This window comes from Mesoplodon mirus (assembly GCF_964341445.2).
Source record: "Mesoplodon mirus genome assembly, chromosome: 12".
In the NCBI taxonomy this organism is placed as follows: domain Eukaryota; kingdom Metazoa; phylum Chordata; class Mammalia; order Artiodactyla; family Ziphiidae; genus Mesoplodon; species Mesoplodon mirus.
The window spans coordinates 63,252,601-63,270,585 of record NC_138988.1 but is presented as its reverse complement, the minus strand read 5'-3'; the positions used below and the strand labels follow the sequence as shown (position 1 = coordinate 63,270,585).

Below are 17,985 nucleotides of genomic sequence, written 5' to 3'. Positions count from 1 at the left end.
GAGGGGGGAGGGAAGGGAGAGGAACGGAGGGAGGGAGGGAAGGAGGGAGGAGGGAGGGAGGGAGGAGGGTGGGGGGGAGGCGGGGAGGAAAGATCAGAAAAACGTGTCACGCACGTTTTCATTTGGTATGAATGGGTTTTAGCCTCTCATGTAAACCTTGTCATCTTACAAAGTAAATGGCTGCCAATTAAGCTCACTTTGCAATAATCACCACACACCCTGACCACGGCCCCGGAGTGCCCGGGAGGTGAGCCCAGCCCCGGAGATTACTCTCCAGAGCCCTGCCCACCAATCCCCATTTCTCTGGGTGTGTCCGCCTCTGTGTCTCCAGCAGCCCATCATCCCCTTTCGCGTACTCCTGGCCTCACGTGTCCCCATGTCTGTGTCTCGTGGCCCCACGTCCCTGGGTGTCTCTGTGGCCTGGGTGGGTCTTTCTGAGGTGGCCGCCCCACGCTCCCCCTCCTGCTGCCCCAGTCCTGCCCCCAGTGTTATTTATGCTCCCCCAGCCTGTGACAGCCACCGCCACGCCCCTCACAGTGTCCCAAGGGAGGAGGGGCATCCCTGCCAGGAGCCCTCTGCCCATCTCCCTCCCTGCCTCGCAAGCGCCCACCCACCACCCTCACGTGGCTCACATTCAACTGCCAGAAGTTTTGCTGTCAATAAAACGTCTGAGGATCGCAAAAAAAAAAAAAAAGGGGAGAGCCCCACATTACCTAAGTGTCATCGAAATCATTTCTGTAAAACAATTTCATAAACTTGACCCAGGACATAGCCTTGAAATGCTTTTTCAATGAAAGAAAACAAGCCAGCACCCCCCATCTGAGAGTTCACTCTGATTTCACTCCCAGCTGACAGCTATCTGCTGCGGGAATCGCCACAGCCTCCGGGTTCTGGTCAGCTGAGGATGCAAGCCTGGAAGTCCTCTGAGTAAAGTCAGTCAATGCCACTAGACGACTGCGCGACAGCCACACCTGATTTTTATGGATGTTTTCATGGTTCTGGCATGCAGGGAGGGGAGGGCACACCAACAGCCAACTTCCAAAGCTGACTCACATACTCCCTAGGAGACTATTCACATTTTTATTGTATTTTATTCTATACAAGGCAAATATGCAACTTAAAAAAAATTTAAATAACTATAATTTATTGAAAAGGTTAAAAAGTTTAATCAAATTTACTATTTAAATAATCGACATGTGACACCAGAAAGGCAATGTGTCTGAGGTTAAGAGAACTGAGAAATTTAACTTAGGGAGGCTATAAAAATAGTAAAGGATTAAGGAATCCGGGGAACTCAAACTGGAAGGTCACAAAGCCCTCTGGCAACTTCCTGGTTTCACTGGTGAACAAGCTGAGGCCAAAGGAGGTGAGGGGACTGGCCCAGGGTCTCAGCACTCGAGCAGGCAGGGGCCGAGGGGATGGACCTATGTCTCCTAAATTCCAACTCAGAATTTGCAAGAGGAGAGTGAACTCTCTCCTTCATATTTAGAAAAGAAATCTACCCGTACAACTCAGACTGATCTTTCCTCAGGAGGCCCAGTGGGTGCTCACTCTTCAAGGCTGGGGAGATGTCTGCACCCAGGTTGGGTTAGGGTTAGGGGTATCCCCTAGCTCCCCTCAACCCTAAGGTCAAGACCCTTCCCCTGGAGCTTGCCAGAGTCTACACGGGCAAAGCAGCTGCTACAGAGAACACTTCTCATTTTCAGAGGAGGACCCACCCCTGGATCTCTCACAGGAACCAAGAGTCAGGGTTCACAGAGGTCCCCTCACTAGACTAGACACATGCCCTTGACTGCCAGGCTCGCCACAGAGCAGCAGAGCTGCCCCTGGATTCACATCCTTCCTCTTCTTCCAGAGCTGCTGCAATAGGCCCTCTGGATGCATCTGGACTGAGCTGCAAATAAACATATTAGTTTTACGACTCGGTCCCCCCCCCCCAGGGGTTATTTCTGTTCCAAGAGGTTGACAGAATTTTAAGCTAATGGTGGAATTAGAGAACGCACTGTCTGACACGTTACAGGTATTCACTAAACATCTGCTGAAGAAACGGTCAAAAGAAGAATGGACCTGGGGGGTGAGAGGCAGCTCTGCTGGTGCAGAAGGATACCTTATGTCCAAGGAAAGAAAGAAGTGCTCTTCACAACAGATGGTCGCAACATGTGTCCTCTTTTCAACTGGAGCAGAAGACAGTGGTGAGATGGAAGTTATAAAGTGCCTACAACCTCCTAAGTCTTTCTCCCACATACTACTTCATTGATCCTCAGAACAAGAAACCACCCTAGTTCACAGACATGGGAAGTATGACCTGCATTAAACGTAAGTCTTCTGGTTTCTCCAAAGAAGACATACAGATGACCAATAGGCACATGAAAAGATGCTCAACATCGCTAATTATTAGAGAAATGCAAATCAAAACTACAATGAGGCACCACCTCACACCGGTCAGAATGACCATCATTAAAAAGTCTACAGGGACTTCCCTGGTGTCACAGTGGTTAAGAATCTGCCTGCCAATGCAGGGGACACGGGTTCAAGCCCTGGTCTGGGAAGATCCACAAGTTGCAGAGCAACTTAGCCCATGTGCCACAACTATTGAGCCTGTGCTCTAGAGCCCATGAGCCACAACTACTGAAGCCCGTGAGCCTAGAGCCACAAGAGGAGCCACCGCAATGAGAAGCCCACACGCCACAACTAGAGAAAGTCCGTGCAGAGCAACAAAGACCCAACGCAGCCAAAAATAAATAAATAAAGTCTACAAATAACAAATGCTGGAGAGGGTGTGGAGAAATGGGAACACTTCTACACTGTTGGTGGGAATGTAAGTTGTTGCAGCCACTGTGGAAAAGAGTATGGAGGTTCCTCAGAAAACTAAAATAGAATTACCATATGATCCAGCAATCCCACTCCTGGGCATATATCCAGACAAAATTATAATTCAAAAAGATATATGCACCTCTATGTTCACAGCAGCACTGTTCACAGTAGCCAAGACATGGGAACAACCTAAATGTCCATCAACAAATGAATGAATAAAGAAGATGTGATACATATGTACAATGGAATACTACTCAGCCATGAAAAAGAACAAAATAATGCCATTTGCGGCAACATGGATGCAACTAGAGATTATCATACTAAGTGAAGTAAGTCAGAAAGAGAAAGACAAATAACATATGATATCACTTATATGTGGAATCTGAAATAGGACACAAAAATGAACCTATCTACAAAACAGAAACAGACTCACGGACATGGAGAACAGACTGGTGGTTGCCAAGGGGGAGGGGGTTGGGGGGAAGGATGAAGTGGGAGGTTGGGATTAGCAGATGTAAGCTTTTATGTATAGAATGCATAAACAACAAGGTCCTACTGTGTAGCACAGAGAACTATATTCAATACCCTGTGATAAACCGTAATGGAAAAGAATATAAAAAAGAATGTATGTATAACTGAATCACTTTGCTGTACAGTAGAAATTAACACAACATTGTAAATCAACTATATTTCAATAAAAAAAATGAAACTGAAGAGCTCCTAAGTCCCCTTTCCTCTGCTACAGCCAAATCTATAGCGACACCCTACAGCATTTCAGGAAGAGTTTTATCTATCAATGAACCAGCTCATTTTACAGAAGGAAAAACTGATTTAAGGGATACACAGTGGATATGGGAATGGTAGCTGTCAAATGTTCTCCCTGCAGAACCCAAATCCCTACTGGCTAGACACGAGTATCATCCAGGGAATTTCAATTCCTTCATATATTTTTGTTAAAATAAACGACAGTTTATACTCTAATTGAGAGAGTTCAGGTATTAACAGGGATGAAAGCAGCAGGTTGGAAAAGGTGATCTCAAGGTGCTTCCACCTCTTTTAACATAATTATTTCAAGAGTGAAAATTTATCATTGGGAGCAAGGTTGTCGCAGAGCTGTGGAGGGTGGTGACCTGTGTTCCATCCCCGACCCCACCGCTTACTGGGCCTTGGTTTCCTCTCATCAAGATGCCGACACGCACACATGGTTCAGAATGGTGCCTGCCCAACATAAGTGGAAGTGACTGCACCAGACTGAGGATTATCCCCTACATTTTTTTGCCCACATTGCTTGACACTGTATTCAGGCAAAAGCAAATTCCACATTGAATGTGTCAAAACACTCAAATATTTCCAAGCCAAGATGTTTGCTTCCAAAGATAATCTCTTCAACGATGTTTCAACTATTTTGGCAGAAACCAATGTAATCAACACATTTTTAGTGTCTGCTTCCAAGTTTCAAAAATGTGTGAAAAGGCTCCACAAAATATTCTTAACTGTAAAGACAGCACACACATTTTGAAAATGCTATCTGGTTAAAAAACTGCCTTCCTGAAAGGAAGAGTTAAATTGAGGATAAAAGTAAAAAGTTGATAAAGTTCAAGTGCTAATGCTTTACGTTGATGGCTACCTTTAGCAAATGCTCATTTATTTCTTATTCAAATTATGGGGGAAAACTAACACAGATATGACTATTTTTCTTGTACAGTAAAGGATTTTAAACTTGGCATGTCCTTCAATTAACTGAAAAGATAGAGGCATTCCATTGCTGATAGAGATCCAATTCTGTGCAACGATTTTAAAACTAAACTTTCACAAACTGGGTCATGAAATCCAAATGAAGACTAGAAATTTAAAAATCTATAAACTCATTTTCACTAAAAAAGATGAAATGGTTCAGAAAGAAATGTTAATTAGTCAACTATAAACCAAATGACCTTTGCTTTCAAGATCTATAGAGCAAAGCTACCGTGGAAAAGTAGAAATATTTAGATTTTACCCTAGTCCTTGAATTCTAAGCATGATTCTATAGCCTAAGATTCACAGAAGACTCGGTTAAAGTAAAAAATACTGAATAAATATTATATTTCAGTGAGGTTGAATATTAATGTATTATTATAACATTTTGAGATAGTTCTCAATTATTTTGTTTTTATAATTTAGAAAGTCAATGAATGAAAATATCTAACCCATCATTACTCAGATGCTGATAATGTAATTTGTACACTATCCACACCCCTCGCCACCCTTCCCTCCTTGGCTTCTCTCCTGTACTTCACTGCCCTGTTTACTGCAATTCACCAAAGGATGAAAAGGAACATGAAAAGAGTTCAGTGTTCAGTAGTTAACACAGCTATATGACAGAGTGGGACGTTAAAATGACAACAGTCCCCCTTATCCAGTTTTGCTTTCCGTGGTTTCAATAACCAAAGTCAAACACAGTCCAAAAATATTCAATGGAAAATTCCCATAATAAACAATTCTTTTTTTTTTTTTTTTTTTGCGGTACGCGGGCCTCTCACTGTTGTGGCCTCTCCCGTTGCGGAGCACAGTCTCCGGACGCGCAGGCTCAGCGGCCATGGCTCACGGGCCCAGCCGCTCCGCGGCATGTGGGATCTTCCCAGACCAGGGCACGAACCCGCGTCCCCTGCATCGGCAGGCAGACTCTCAACCACTACGCCACCAAGGAAGCCCCCTAGAATAAACAACTCTTAAGTTTTAAATGGCACGACATTCGGAGGAGCAGGATGAGATCTTGCACCATCCCAGTCTGCCCCACCCCCAACAGGAATCATCTCACTAGTCACTTCGTATATGTCTTGGTTATCAGACTGACTGTTGCGGTGTCCCACTGCTTGTGTTCAAGGAACCCTTATTTTATTTAATAACTTAATAACAAAGTGCAAAAGCAGTGATGCTGGCAACTTGGATAGTCTCCTAATGTGCCTAATGTATAAACTTTATCATAGGTATGTAAGTACAGGAAAAAGCACAGTATATACACAGAGAGTTCAGTACTATCCAGTTTCAGGCCTCCACTGGGAGCCTTGGAATGTATCCCCTGCGGGTAAAGGGGGAACAACTATATTAAGCATCCTCATCCCCAAAGCCTTTCAGGTGACTAAGTTTATAGCCACTGTCCCCATCATTTATAATGAACAAACAATGGGATATAAGTGCCTAGTGTTGGTTCAGTATATAACAGGTGCCTAAGAAATGTTTGGTAGAGGAATCAAAGAAGAGACGGATGGAAGAAGGGGTGAAAACACTCAACTAAAAGGTATGCAATGAAATGCATGGATTTGTAGGAATTTAAAAGTGAAAGAGCTGTATGTGGGGAAAGGTAGGGAAATGACGTCAGTTCAAAGTTCAGCTTGGAGATAATTCTGGGTGAGATCCAAGCCCTTCCACGTCCTGGCTGAGTGACTTGAGCAAGTCACTATGTCTCCTGAGGCTCCATATCCTCCTCTGTAAATGCAGCAAACAACAGAACCATTTCATGATGGTTAAACAGCACAGTGGGGGGTGTCTGGCATGCAGCAGGACTCCACAAATACCATGCCTAATAACAGTCGTGTCGTCATCCAGTCCCACATCCTACTTTTCTGGAAAATGAAGCCGAGGCCCGGAGAAATGAAGAAGGCGTCCAAGGCACACAGCTCTCTGGCAGCAAAGCTTGGCGAGAACTCACACCTCCTGCCTCCAGGCCCATGATCCACACTGCTTGTCAGAAAACCCACGATGAGGAGAAAACGAAGGGTGAAGCTGGTTCTCAGAATTTAGCATATTTTCAAGAAACATGTGAGAGGGCGCCTAAAACATATGCAGTGTTCGCACGTTCCGTCATAAGATATTCTGATTCAGTTAAATCTTCATCTGGAAGATGAAGGGTAAAGCTTCATCTGGAGATGATTCAAGCACCACAGGGACCCTGGGGTCCACTTGAGAACATGAAGAGTAACGAGCGCCTAGCCACAGTCTTGACCATCAGAATCACTGGCCCACGGTGATCCATTATATTAGAATCACTAGAGTTGACATCCAGGCACCTATATTTTTCTTTTAATATTTATTTTATTTATTTATTTTCTTTATCTTTTTTTTTGTTTTTTTATTTTTTGGCAGCATCAGGTCTTAGTTGCAGCATGCAGGATCTTTCGTTGCAGTGCACAGGCTTCTCTCTAGTTGTGACATGCAGGTTTTCTCTCCAGTTGTGGTGCACGGGCTTCTCTCTAGTTGTGGTGCACAGGCTTCTCTCTAGTTGTGGCATGCGAGTTTTCTCTCTCTCGTTGTGGTGCGTGGGCTCCAGAGCAAGTGGGCTCTCTAGTTTGCTGCAGGTGAGCTCTCTAGTTGAGGCGCGCAAGCTCAGTAGTTGTGGCACACGAGCTTAGTTGCCACCAAGCATGTGGGTTCTTAGTTCCCCGACCAGGATTGAACCCTCGTTCCCTGCACTGGAAGGTGGATTCTTTACCACTGGTAAGTCCCCAGGCACCTATATTTTTAAAAGCTCCTTAGGTGACACTTACATGTGGTCTGCTAGAGAACCAATGACCTATAAATAGAGAAAACAACAATCTTGGCTGAGAGCAACATCACAAGACTGGGAAGAGGTGGGATTTGTGAAACTCAGGGAAGAAGAATGCTTTGTGGGCACAGCTCGAGGGGAAAGGCAGGACTCCCCGTCACAAGTCCGGGGAGCATGTGAGTCAGAAAAAGAAGGGACCCTGCACAAGGTGCAGACCCTGAGCTCATCACTCCCTGTCCCCAAACGTGCTCTGCCTCTGCCACCTCTGTTGGTAACACTCATCCTCCCCAGGTGAGCATCAGCTCTTCTAAACATCAACCCCTGCTCCAAGTTCACAGCATCTCCTTCAGAACTCTGACAGCTCATCAAAGTAGGATGCTGTGCCATCATTTAAACTCAGCTACTCCCATCTGCTGTGTTCCCTTAAGGACCTTATTTAACCTGAGTTTCCATTTCTTCCTTCCAAAGAGGAACTGTCTATTTCACCTATTTAATACAGTTGTTAAGAATGATCAAAAGACACAATGTGTCTGAAAGTGTTTTTCCACTTCCAAAGCAATATGCAAATCTAAGATACTTCCTTGGTTTACTTACACCTCTTTACCCTAGTGAAGTTATCACAGGTTATGAGATTTACATTCAGTAGATGCCCAAGAAGGGGCGGCTGAGTCTGCTCCACAGAACCCCAGGGCCTGGAGGGCCACCCAAGGTTGGCTGACGATGGCAAGGATTAAAGAGGAGGCAGGCTGGTCACCTAGACTAAGAATGACAAATATCACAGGACCTGGGAAGTTCAAGTCAGAGGTTTAAACTAAGTCTAAGCTTAAGATAAGTTCAAAGAATTGTGCATTATTCTACTTTGGAGATTAACCCAAACGTCACTGAGCCCAACCCTGCACACAAATGAATGAGCAAAAATGGCTCAAATAGAGAAGATATGGAAAAGATTTTGAAGGGACAATGTCTTGCGAAGGAATGCTGGCTAACAGGCCATTTCTGGGATGGAATACTAGTGAAGGGGCTGACAGCTCTCATTTGCATCCAATCCTGCAATGAAAAATGGAGAATCCAATGCAAGATAAAGAGGGCCGTGCACAGTTCTAACCAAAGATAATTAGGCAGAGTCCACCTCCAAAGTACCGGGAAGAATGCATTTACGAGGAACAGCCGAGCTGTTGGTCTGACTCTGCCACCAAAGAGTCTTTATCTGGACCACGGGGAAGTTAAGATGTCAAACTCCTCAGATAAAATAAAGACTATCCCTCATCAAAAAGTCTACAAACAATAAATGCTGGAGGAGGTGTGGAGAAAAGGGAACCCTCCTACACTGTTGGTGGGAATGTAAGTTGGTGCAGCCACTATGGAGAACAGAAATGGAGGTTCCTCAAAAAACAAAGAACAGAGCTACCATATGACCCAGCATTCCCACTCCTGGGCATATATCCGGAGAAAACCGTAATTCAAAAAGATACATGCAACCCAATGTTCATAGCAGCACTATTTACAATAGCCAAGATATGGAAACAACCTAAATGTCCATCAACAGAGGAATGGATAAAGAAGATGTAGTACATATATACAATGGAATATTACTCAGCCATTAAAAGGAATGAAATAATGCCATGTGCAGCAACATGGATGGACCTAGAGATTATCATACTAACTGAAGTAAGTCAGAGAGAGAAAGACAAATATATGATACCACTTACATGTGGAATCTAAAAAAAAATGATACAAATGAACTTATTTACAAAACAGAAACAGACTCACAAACTTAGAAAACAAATTTATGGTTACCAAAGGGGAAAGTGGGGGGAATGGATAGATTAGGAGTTGGGGATTAACATATACACACTACTATATATAAAATAGATAATCGACAAGGACCTACAGTATAGCACAGGGAACTCTACTCAATATTCTATAATAAACTTAAACAGGAAAAGAATCTGAAAAACAATGGATATATATAAATATATAACTGAATCACTTTGCTGTACACCTGAAACTAATACAACATTGTAAATCAACCATACTCCAATATAAAATAAAAAATTTTTAAAAAGTGAAAAAAGAAAGGATTATCTCATTCAGCATTTCCCTAGAAGATATGAGGCTTTAAGTACCTCCATATCACAATTATTTAACAAATCTGACTGACAGGTTTATGACTTATTTTCACATGTATTTTCCATTGACGTTTCAAAAATCATTAGCTACACAAAGTAGAAAGAAGGGGTAAAATCCTTGGCATGAATATAATACAAGTGGGAAAAAAGGCTTAGGCACCACTAGGAAACAGATTTTATGAGTTTCCACTAATGAAAACATGTGAGGCTTACTTGAAGCCAAATTATGCAAAAAACAGATGGAAAACATATGTGAGCAAAGCAAGTGGTTACATTCATAAACACACAGCAGCCAAGCGGCTTTCTTTTTCACTGACCTTCATGCCAGACCTACGCAGACAAGGCCTAGACCGGATGCTTTCTTTTTAAATGTAACCACTGTAAAATGTAAATAGAATGCACGACATAACATTGGCAAGGCGTGTTCGTGGATACAAACAGGGGAGCCAGCTTCAGGAGGACCAGCGGCCAAGGCCAATGATGATTGCACACCCAGACCCTACTAAAACCTCATCTGACCACTGGGCCAAGGATCTCTGCCCAGCAATACAACGACCTTGCAATGAATGTTTCATGTTCCATATACCACTTAACATCCAGATTTTTTCCTAAAAGGCAAAGTTAGGAACAGCTTAAATGAAAAAGCCATCAGCTGCCAAGTGGTACCATGTACAGGACGTTGCTTGGGTGATGCACTTCTCAGGCAAGTAAATCAATATTCACTTACATTTTAAAGACAAGTAAAAACCCCAGAGAAGCAACTTGTCTAAAGCTAAATATCCATGTTAGGAATAAAGATCACAACTTCCTGGCAGCCTGAGTCATATTCAGATTCCCATGACCTGCTGCCCAAGTGAGTTCTGATTTTAGACTTGGCCGGGGAGTAACTCAAGTAACAGAGACAGAATAGATTTGGGCAGTTTCATCTGTGCCTGTCACCCCCAAAGTGCACACACACACACACACACACACACAAGCATACACAGATACACACACGGAACCGAAAGCAATTATGTCAGTGTCCCTTGTATGGAAACGGACAGAGAACTAGAATTGGGGTTTTGGATCAAACCTACAGATCAGCAGGTCAGGACTGACTGATCATTGTAGCATCTCCTCCCTATATCTGTCTTGTCATAACTGCTTTTTGATTTAACTTTTGTTTCCAAAGGCTATTCCATCGGAAAAGTCAAGACACATGAACTACAGAAATTCAAAAGACGTGCATTATCTTAGAGCAGTGGTTCACTAAGTCTTCCAACAGTAACAAAAATGTATAGGGTTTGGAATAAAGGTGGGATTAAAGAATGTACCACCAAAAATAAAATCATAGTAACAAAACCTAAGGCTACAAATGAAATGCACCAAGAGCTCTACAGCTTTCACATAAATGAATATGAAAAGAATGTTTACAAAGGACAAATTACGGAACCTCAGCCAGGTGTGAGCACCTGGAGTCCTTATTTACACGTTCAACTCGGGCTCTGTGTTGCACTTACCTCCTTTCCACTTGTGTCCTTGGAAGGAAAGGACACGTTATCACAGAGGGAAGGACATCTCTTTTTCTCAAACTGGAAATGACATGTTGCATGAGGGTAGGATCTCTCCATGTTTTGCTTTTCTTGAACACCGCAGTCATTTTTTGATGGGTCTTCAGAAAACCCACTTTTTTCAAGCACTCTCTCTGTACCATAGTGAATGGAATTTAAGCTGGCTGCCTTTCGGAAAGAAAAACTATCAGTTCTTCTCTGGAATGTTATTTCTCTTGGGTTGACATCATCGAAATGGTCCTTCCTCTTTGCACAGTAGGGAGTGCTGTCTTTTTCTGAAATCCTTTCCTCTAGTTCATTAACTTTGACTTCTGTTTCCTGGTGTTGAGGAGGAGAAGGGCTCTCAGGGTGACACCGACCGCCCACCGTCTCATGCTGGACACCCACTTCCAGAGTGAGGCTGGGGCTGGCACATCCCTCCTGCACCAGCCCCTTGGACCAGGGGACTGCCTGCTCCCTGGAGAGCAGGATGCTGCTCCTCTTCCCTTCATTTTCATGGTTTGGCTCTCCTGACTCTGTGTCACCTACAGTTTTCTTGGTCGGTTCTCTTCTAAAGTACTTTCTTCTTCCAGCAGAATATTTTTCAAGGCTCAGAGGAGTTTTGGCAGGATCTAAATATTGTTCTTTCTCCGCTCGGACACATCCACAGACATTCCCCATGTGATTTGCAGGAAATCACAGTTGCTCAGTGTCACTCATTTCAAAAGCCAGGGCTTACTCAGATCTCCATGCAGTCTAATTCTTCAGACTTCATGACCATCCTTTTCAGCATGAGGCCATTTTGCTTATGAGAAAGGCACCCGCAAGAAATGCCGTGGCATCCTGCCCAGCCGGTCCCTGGGTCTCATTAGACACCCCGTGGCTTACTTCTGGCCACCAATCCTCTTAGACAAACATCACTGCTCACTGTCAAATGACACGCTGATGAGCTTTCAAGGCAAACCCTTAACTTTATTGCACGAAAAATTCTGACCCTTGCTTTACTTTCAGTTTTCTGAAATGCAGTTACACTACCAAAGTTTGAATTAACCTTTGGAACCACTGGTGATTCAGCAAACATGAGCACAAACAGAAAGCAAATCCCAGTCAAACTTAGTTTCAAAGTGCCTTTCAAATTTAGTTTCAGAGATTCTCCACCATACAATTTTTTTTTCTTAAGAAACACAAACTAATGTTGGCACTTGCCCCCCCAAAAAGGGCTCAAAAACCTCTATAAACTGTACTGACTCTTATTCAAAAACAGCAGCCATAAAAAAAGAACAGGATGATTCAATAGCTGAAGGAGAGATAATACATGCTAAATGCCTAAAACACTCTATTCAAATTGTTTCTAAAATCAATCTCTTCGAATAGTGTCATATTTTTCATATGACAAATTTCCAACCATTTCTCTTTTTATGATCATTAGGATTTTCATATGAGGAAATTGATAAATTTTATGATTTAAAGCATGGAACTCTTAGCCAAAAGAAACATCTGTGTGTACTTATACATGAATTAAGGCAGTTGAATTTTACTTGTAACTTTTATAATTGTACCCTAGTTAAATATTACACAGTTTTACCAGGGCCATGGTGTATACATAATAAATCAGTATGGAACCCGATGACCTAAAGTGTGCATATTTCTAACACTGAGTCATCAATATGGTAAAAAGGAAATTAGTATCACATGACTAGTCTTATGCATAAGCTGACTAGAGTCCACGAGCCACAACTACTGAAGCCCGCATGCCTAGAGCCCGTGTTCTGCAACAAGAGAAGTCACTGCAATGAGAAGCCTGCACACCACAATGAAGAGTAGCCCCCATGCACCACAACTAGAGAAAGCCTGCGTGCAACAACGAAGACCCAACGCAGCCAAAAATAAATAAATAAATAAAATAAATTTATTTTAAAAAAAGGAAAGAAAATTGATAATTCCCTTTCTCTAGGTTGTCGTTAGACTGATCAAAGATGGAACTCATGTTTCTAAATAAAATTATTCAATTAAATAGTCAAGTTAGCAATGTGGCTGATATTTGTCAAAAACAGACCTGCATGGTGAGGTTTTCCTTAATCATTTCAAGGGGAAATTAATCTCCAACAGAAAAAAACCCTGAATATCCTAGAAGACAAGCTGGTAAAAATAAAGCTTCAGGTTTGTTGGTTTGTTTCTTTTTAATTTGATTTTCAATGTCTTCATTGGCAATGGAACATTATTCAAGAGAATTTCAAAGTATAATGGCTGGTATTTGCACTAACACGATGATAGAGGCGAAACCAGTGATTTGCAATTGCTTCCAGCCTTGCCAAACAGAGCAAATGCCCATTTTCAGGCCACTGCACACTGCTCCCTCCCCCAGCAATGGCCCCACTTCAGTCTCTGCCTGGTAACTGGCATTCATCTTGCAAAGCCTATCAGTGATAATTTCCTTTATTCTCTAAAACCTTCTTAATCCTACCACAACACACCCTCCTCTACATCCCTATTCTTATTTGTATTGTGATAGACTCATCACCCCAGAATATAGTCGGTTTTACAAGCAGTCTCCCAATAGAACAATATACTTCATCATCTGAATGACATAGGCTTTGCTGCAGTGTTACAGTGCTTGCACCTGGACACATCTCTCCTCCAGCAACAAAATACAAAGAAACTATATGCGACTAAAAATAACTGCGTGCATTTGCAGTTGGGGCAAATTCTGGACAAAAGATACAAAGAGCCAAAAAAACCCAACTGCCACTTTTGAAGAGCCCAGAGCAAAAAGCAGGGTACGGCATGTGCCCCTGCACTCAACATCACCTAAGCCACCACTCTGGCCTGACTCCTGGACACACCCCTACCCTCACCCCGTATAAGAAACAAGCTTGTCCCCGGCCTCAGGCAACAAGAACAAGCCAGGGAACCTGTTGCTTGTTCTCACTCCCTCTGCTGCAGCAGGGGCCCCAATAAAGCCTTGCCTGAATTTCTTGTTTGGTCTCTAGTCAATTTCTATTGATTAAGGAGGCCAAGAACCCTGGTTAGTAACAATTAGTATCTCTGGATCTAGCGTATGGTAAATAATTCAGGATTACTGTATTGATAATGCTTACCTTCTGTAACATATTCAATTTGCAATGCTCAAATATTTTTAAATCAATAAATAAGGCTCTGTCTTGGCATAACCAGTAAAATCGTTCTAATCTTAAATTATCATAGGACTAAGAAAAGTATTTCTTTAAATGAAAAGGAACATTTTAATTGTACCAAAAAATTTATATGTTTCATTTTAAATAAATCTTGGTCTAACTTTTAAATACTGGTGATAATTTAACAGTCATAATATCTTGTAACTCAGGTCCTAAAATACACTGGATTTCATAATATATGCCACAGGATCATATTAAGAAGCAAAACTCTTGGGAGTTTGGGATTAGCAGATGCAAACTATTATATAGAGGATGAATAAACAACAAGGTCTTACTGTATAGCACAGGGAACTATATTCAATATCCTGGGATAAACCACAATGGAAAAGAATATGAAATAGAATGTATACATGTGTATAACTAACTCACTCTGCTGTATAGCAGAAATTAACCCAACACTGTAAATCAACTATACTTCAATAAAATAGATGTTAAAGAAAAGAAACAAAACTTCTTTGGTCCTTCTATGGCTAGTCCTCTTCTGTCCTCCAAAGACACCTGAACCCCAAAGAGCTTTCTTAATATGTAATTCTTTTTTGAATGATCTTTTGCTTTACAATTCTTTCAATTTAGGGTCTAACCATACTGCCTTTAATTTCTTACCATCTACTCACATTTTGGTCTGTTACTGTCTGGTTTCTGCTCCCAGGAACTTGGGGGGACCTTCTCCAAGGTCCCCAATGTCTTTTTCCTAGACAAAACTACTAACCCGTACTCAATCTTAACTTTTTCAGGCTCTCCGGTGGCATTTCACAGTGCTCACCGTTCCTTTCTACTTGCAATTATCTTCCCTTGGTTTCGTCAATACTACATTTTCTTTGCTCTATCTATTGGGAGAATGTTGGTAAAACTGACTGTCATCTAGGGCTGTGATGAATCTATCTCAATATAAATAAAAAGAGGGATGTAGAGGAGTGTTGTAGGATCAGGAAGGTGTTAGAGAAAAAGGGAGATGCTCACTGATATTAGAGATAGGCTTTGCTAGATGGATGCCAGCTGCCAGCCAGAGGTCTCCAACTGTTCCTTTTCTGTTTCCCCAGATGGAACGTCTTCCTCCTGCAACCCTAATCATGGGCCTTCCCCAAATTTCTGTCCTTTGCCCTCCGCTCTTCTCCACACGTGCTCTTCCCTTGGATCCTCTGAAGATCCCTTCTCTCTGACAGACTCAAGGATCACTTGTGCTCTGGAAACTCCCAGGTTTATCACCTGTACCTCTGACTCCCCAGTTCTGCTCTGCTCACACATTTCCAGCTGCTCAGCAGACAGAAGCCCAGGGTATCCCACCAGAACGTCAAACCCACGCAGAAGGTCATTACCTTTCACTTTACCCTCACCTCCATTACTGGTTCTTATCTCCCAGGCTTAACCTTTCAGAGCCATCTTTGATCCCCCTCCTGCATCCTCCACACCCTGTCACCAAGTCCCTTCCTTTCTTTCTTCAAAACACCACCCCCTGGATTCAACTTTTCTTCCCCATCTGAGTCCTGCCCGGCCTCTATCACTCCACTCGGAGGGCGCCACCTCAGCCTCTCAGCTTATACCCCTGACTATGGCCTGTGATCATTTCTGTTTGTTTTTTTACTGGAGCCCACAGAATGGTTAGGTGACTTGTTCGATGCCTTCATGGCCACAGATAAAAGAGCCAATGATGACACTCAGCTCTCCCTCTCTCCAGAGCCTGGGTGTGCCCCAAAGGGGTTCCCACTCTGACCTTCAAAATCCAGACTCAGCCCGTATCACCAGCTGTCAGTAATGATGGGATTGGTTTGCAGGCCTCTAACCTCCCTATATGGGGCTCTTGCATTTTCAACCCTATAAGTTCTGGATCCCTGAGAAAGCTGTTGAGAAACACCATGTGAAATCTGCTTTTTTTGGCCAGTTCTAGCTAGACTTCACCTGTGCTGGTAACAAGGTCTGGGGTCTGCTCCATGACCAAATCCCTGCCTTGGGTAAGTACTCAGCACCCCAGGTCCCCTAAGGATGGGGCCCTCTAGTAATGAGGGTCCTGCTTCCACTTCCTGATACTGGATCTCCCAGCCATCAATAGCCCAGCTGAGTGGACATTCACCTGTATTAGCTGCCCTGTCGTCTGGCAGCCTGACACCTGGTTACCTGGTCTCCTGGGACCTGGGTCTCCTCCTCCGAATTCCTACCGCTGCAATTCTGTTGCCTGTCCAGGTCCTGGAACCTACAAGACTCTACTTCCTATACCTGTCCATCCCTGCCAGATTTATCCTGTTCCCAAATGAGCCCTGACTACATTATTTTCCACCATTCTCCTACAAACCCTGTATCCCAGTCAAATTTTTTAAAGATTAGAAATAAGTCTTCTTCCTCCCAAAATTTGGTCCAAAACCCCAGCTCCTTTCTGAAGTCGGCAAGTTCTCTCTTCCTCCTGCAAGGTCCACCACACAGCTGTCAATCAGCAAGACCCGCTGTGTGCCCACTACAGACCAGGCTCTGCGCGCTGCACACACAATGCTGCGTGATCACACAAGGGATTGACAAACCCAAAGCCAGTTCCAAAACTAGGACTCACCTTAAATCAAATGAAGAAGATTTTTTTTAAAATGCATCATTTTATAAAAACCAAAGATCAAGATCAGCCTTTAACTGGCACTGGTAATTAGATAATAATTCATAGTTAATACATTTGCCTTTACTCTCCTTAAACCTCGTTTGAGAAAGTGCAGCTCTACAGGAAACATGGATGGTTCTAGTTCAAGAGATGTCTTTATGAGAACGATACTGCCACCTAGTGTCTATAAAACTAGGAGAAAACAGCTGGCATAGTTGAGAAACTGTAGTATCAATGAAACCCATTCTAAACAAGGATTGAATCATAAAACTTTTATGTATCTAAATCAGGTAATGCTGGCCAATAAACAAAGAAATGTGGCTACATTCAAAAAAAAGGGAATCTGTCTTCGAACACGGAGATTACAAGTATTTTAAGCTTTCAACAACACGAAATGGGGTGCCAAGTTCATTAGCAGCATGTTACTGAGAGGAACAATACAAATACATTGTTTAAGAAACAAAGCCTAAACATCATATGATATCACTTATATGTGGAATCTAAAAAAAAATGATACAAATGAACTTATTTAAAAACAGCAACAGACTCACAGACTTAGAAAACAAACTTACGGTTGCCAAAGGGGAAGGTGGGGGGAGGGATACATTAGGAGGTTGGGATTAACATATTCACACTACTATATATAAAACAGATAAACAACAAGGACCTACTGTACAGCACAGGGAACTCTACTCAAAATTCTGTAATAATCTATATGAGAAAAGAATCTGAAAAAGAATGGATATATGTATATGTATAACTGAATCACTTTGCTGTACACCCGAACCAAACATAACATTGTAAAGCAACCATACTCCAATATAAAATTTAAAATTAAATTTTAAAAGAAAGAAAGAAAGCCTGAAATTTATCTTCCTCCTTTGGATGTGAATGCGTAATTCACCCTTCATATGAACCACCTGAAAACTAGCAATGAGGCTAAAAGAAATGACAGTTAAGAAAATCAGGCTTACCTGAAAGTGCAAAATTATTGTCCATATTAATCCCAAAGTCAATTTGGGATTTCCATCTGTTATGTCATCATTTCTAATGTTCACTAATTTCACCTGTTTTGTATGTGAAGAAGAGATAAAACAAAATATTTTTCAAACCAGCACGAGTTATTTTTACCTACATAAAAGTGATTCAAAATTACAGATACAAAAAAAAGCCTGAATAAGTTAAATAACAGTAATCCTTAAATTACTGTTTTACTCCC

General features: G+C 42.4%; 1 protein-coding gene across 17 annotated transcripts in view; it reads right to left on the bottom strand.

Annotated features, from left to right (window-relative positions):
- DST (dystonin) overlaps positions 1-17,985 on the bottom strand; it is a 488,128-nt gene that overhangs the window by 220,455 nt on the left and 249,688 nt on the right. For 16 of the 17 annotated variants that reach the window (XM_082637986.1, XM_082637996.1, XM_082637982.1 and 13 more), the window contains one exon: positions 17,741-17,833. In XM_082637986.1, coding sequence (XP_082494112.1) covers positions 17,741-17,833 — 93 coding nt within the window. Of the gene's footprint in view, positions 1-10,964; positions 12,060-17,740; positions 17,834-17,985 lie in introns of those variants that run through there. The other variant, XM_082637997.1, reaches the window with a different exon arrangement.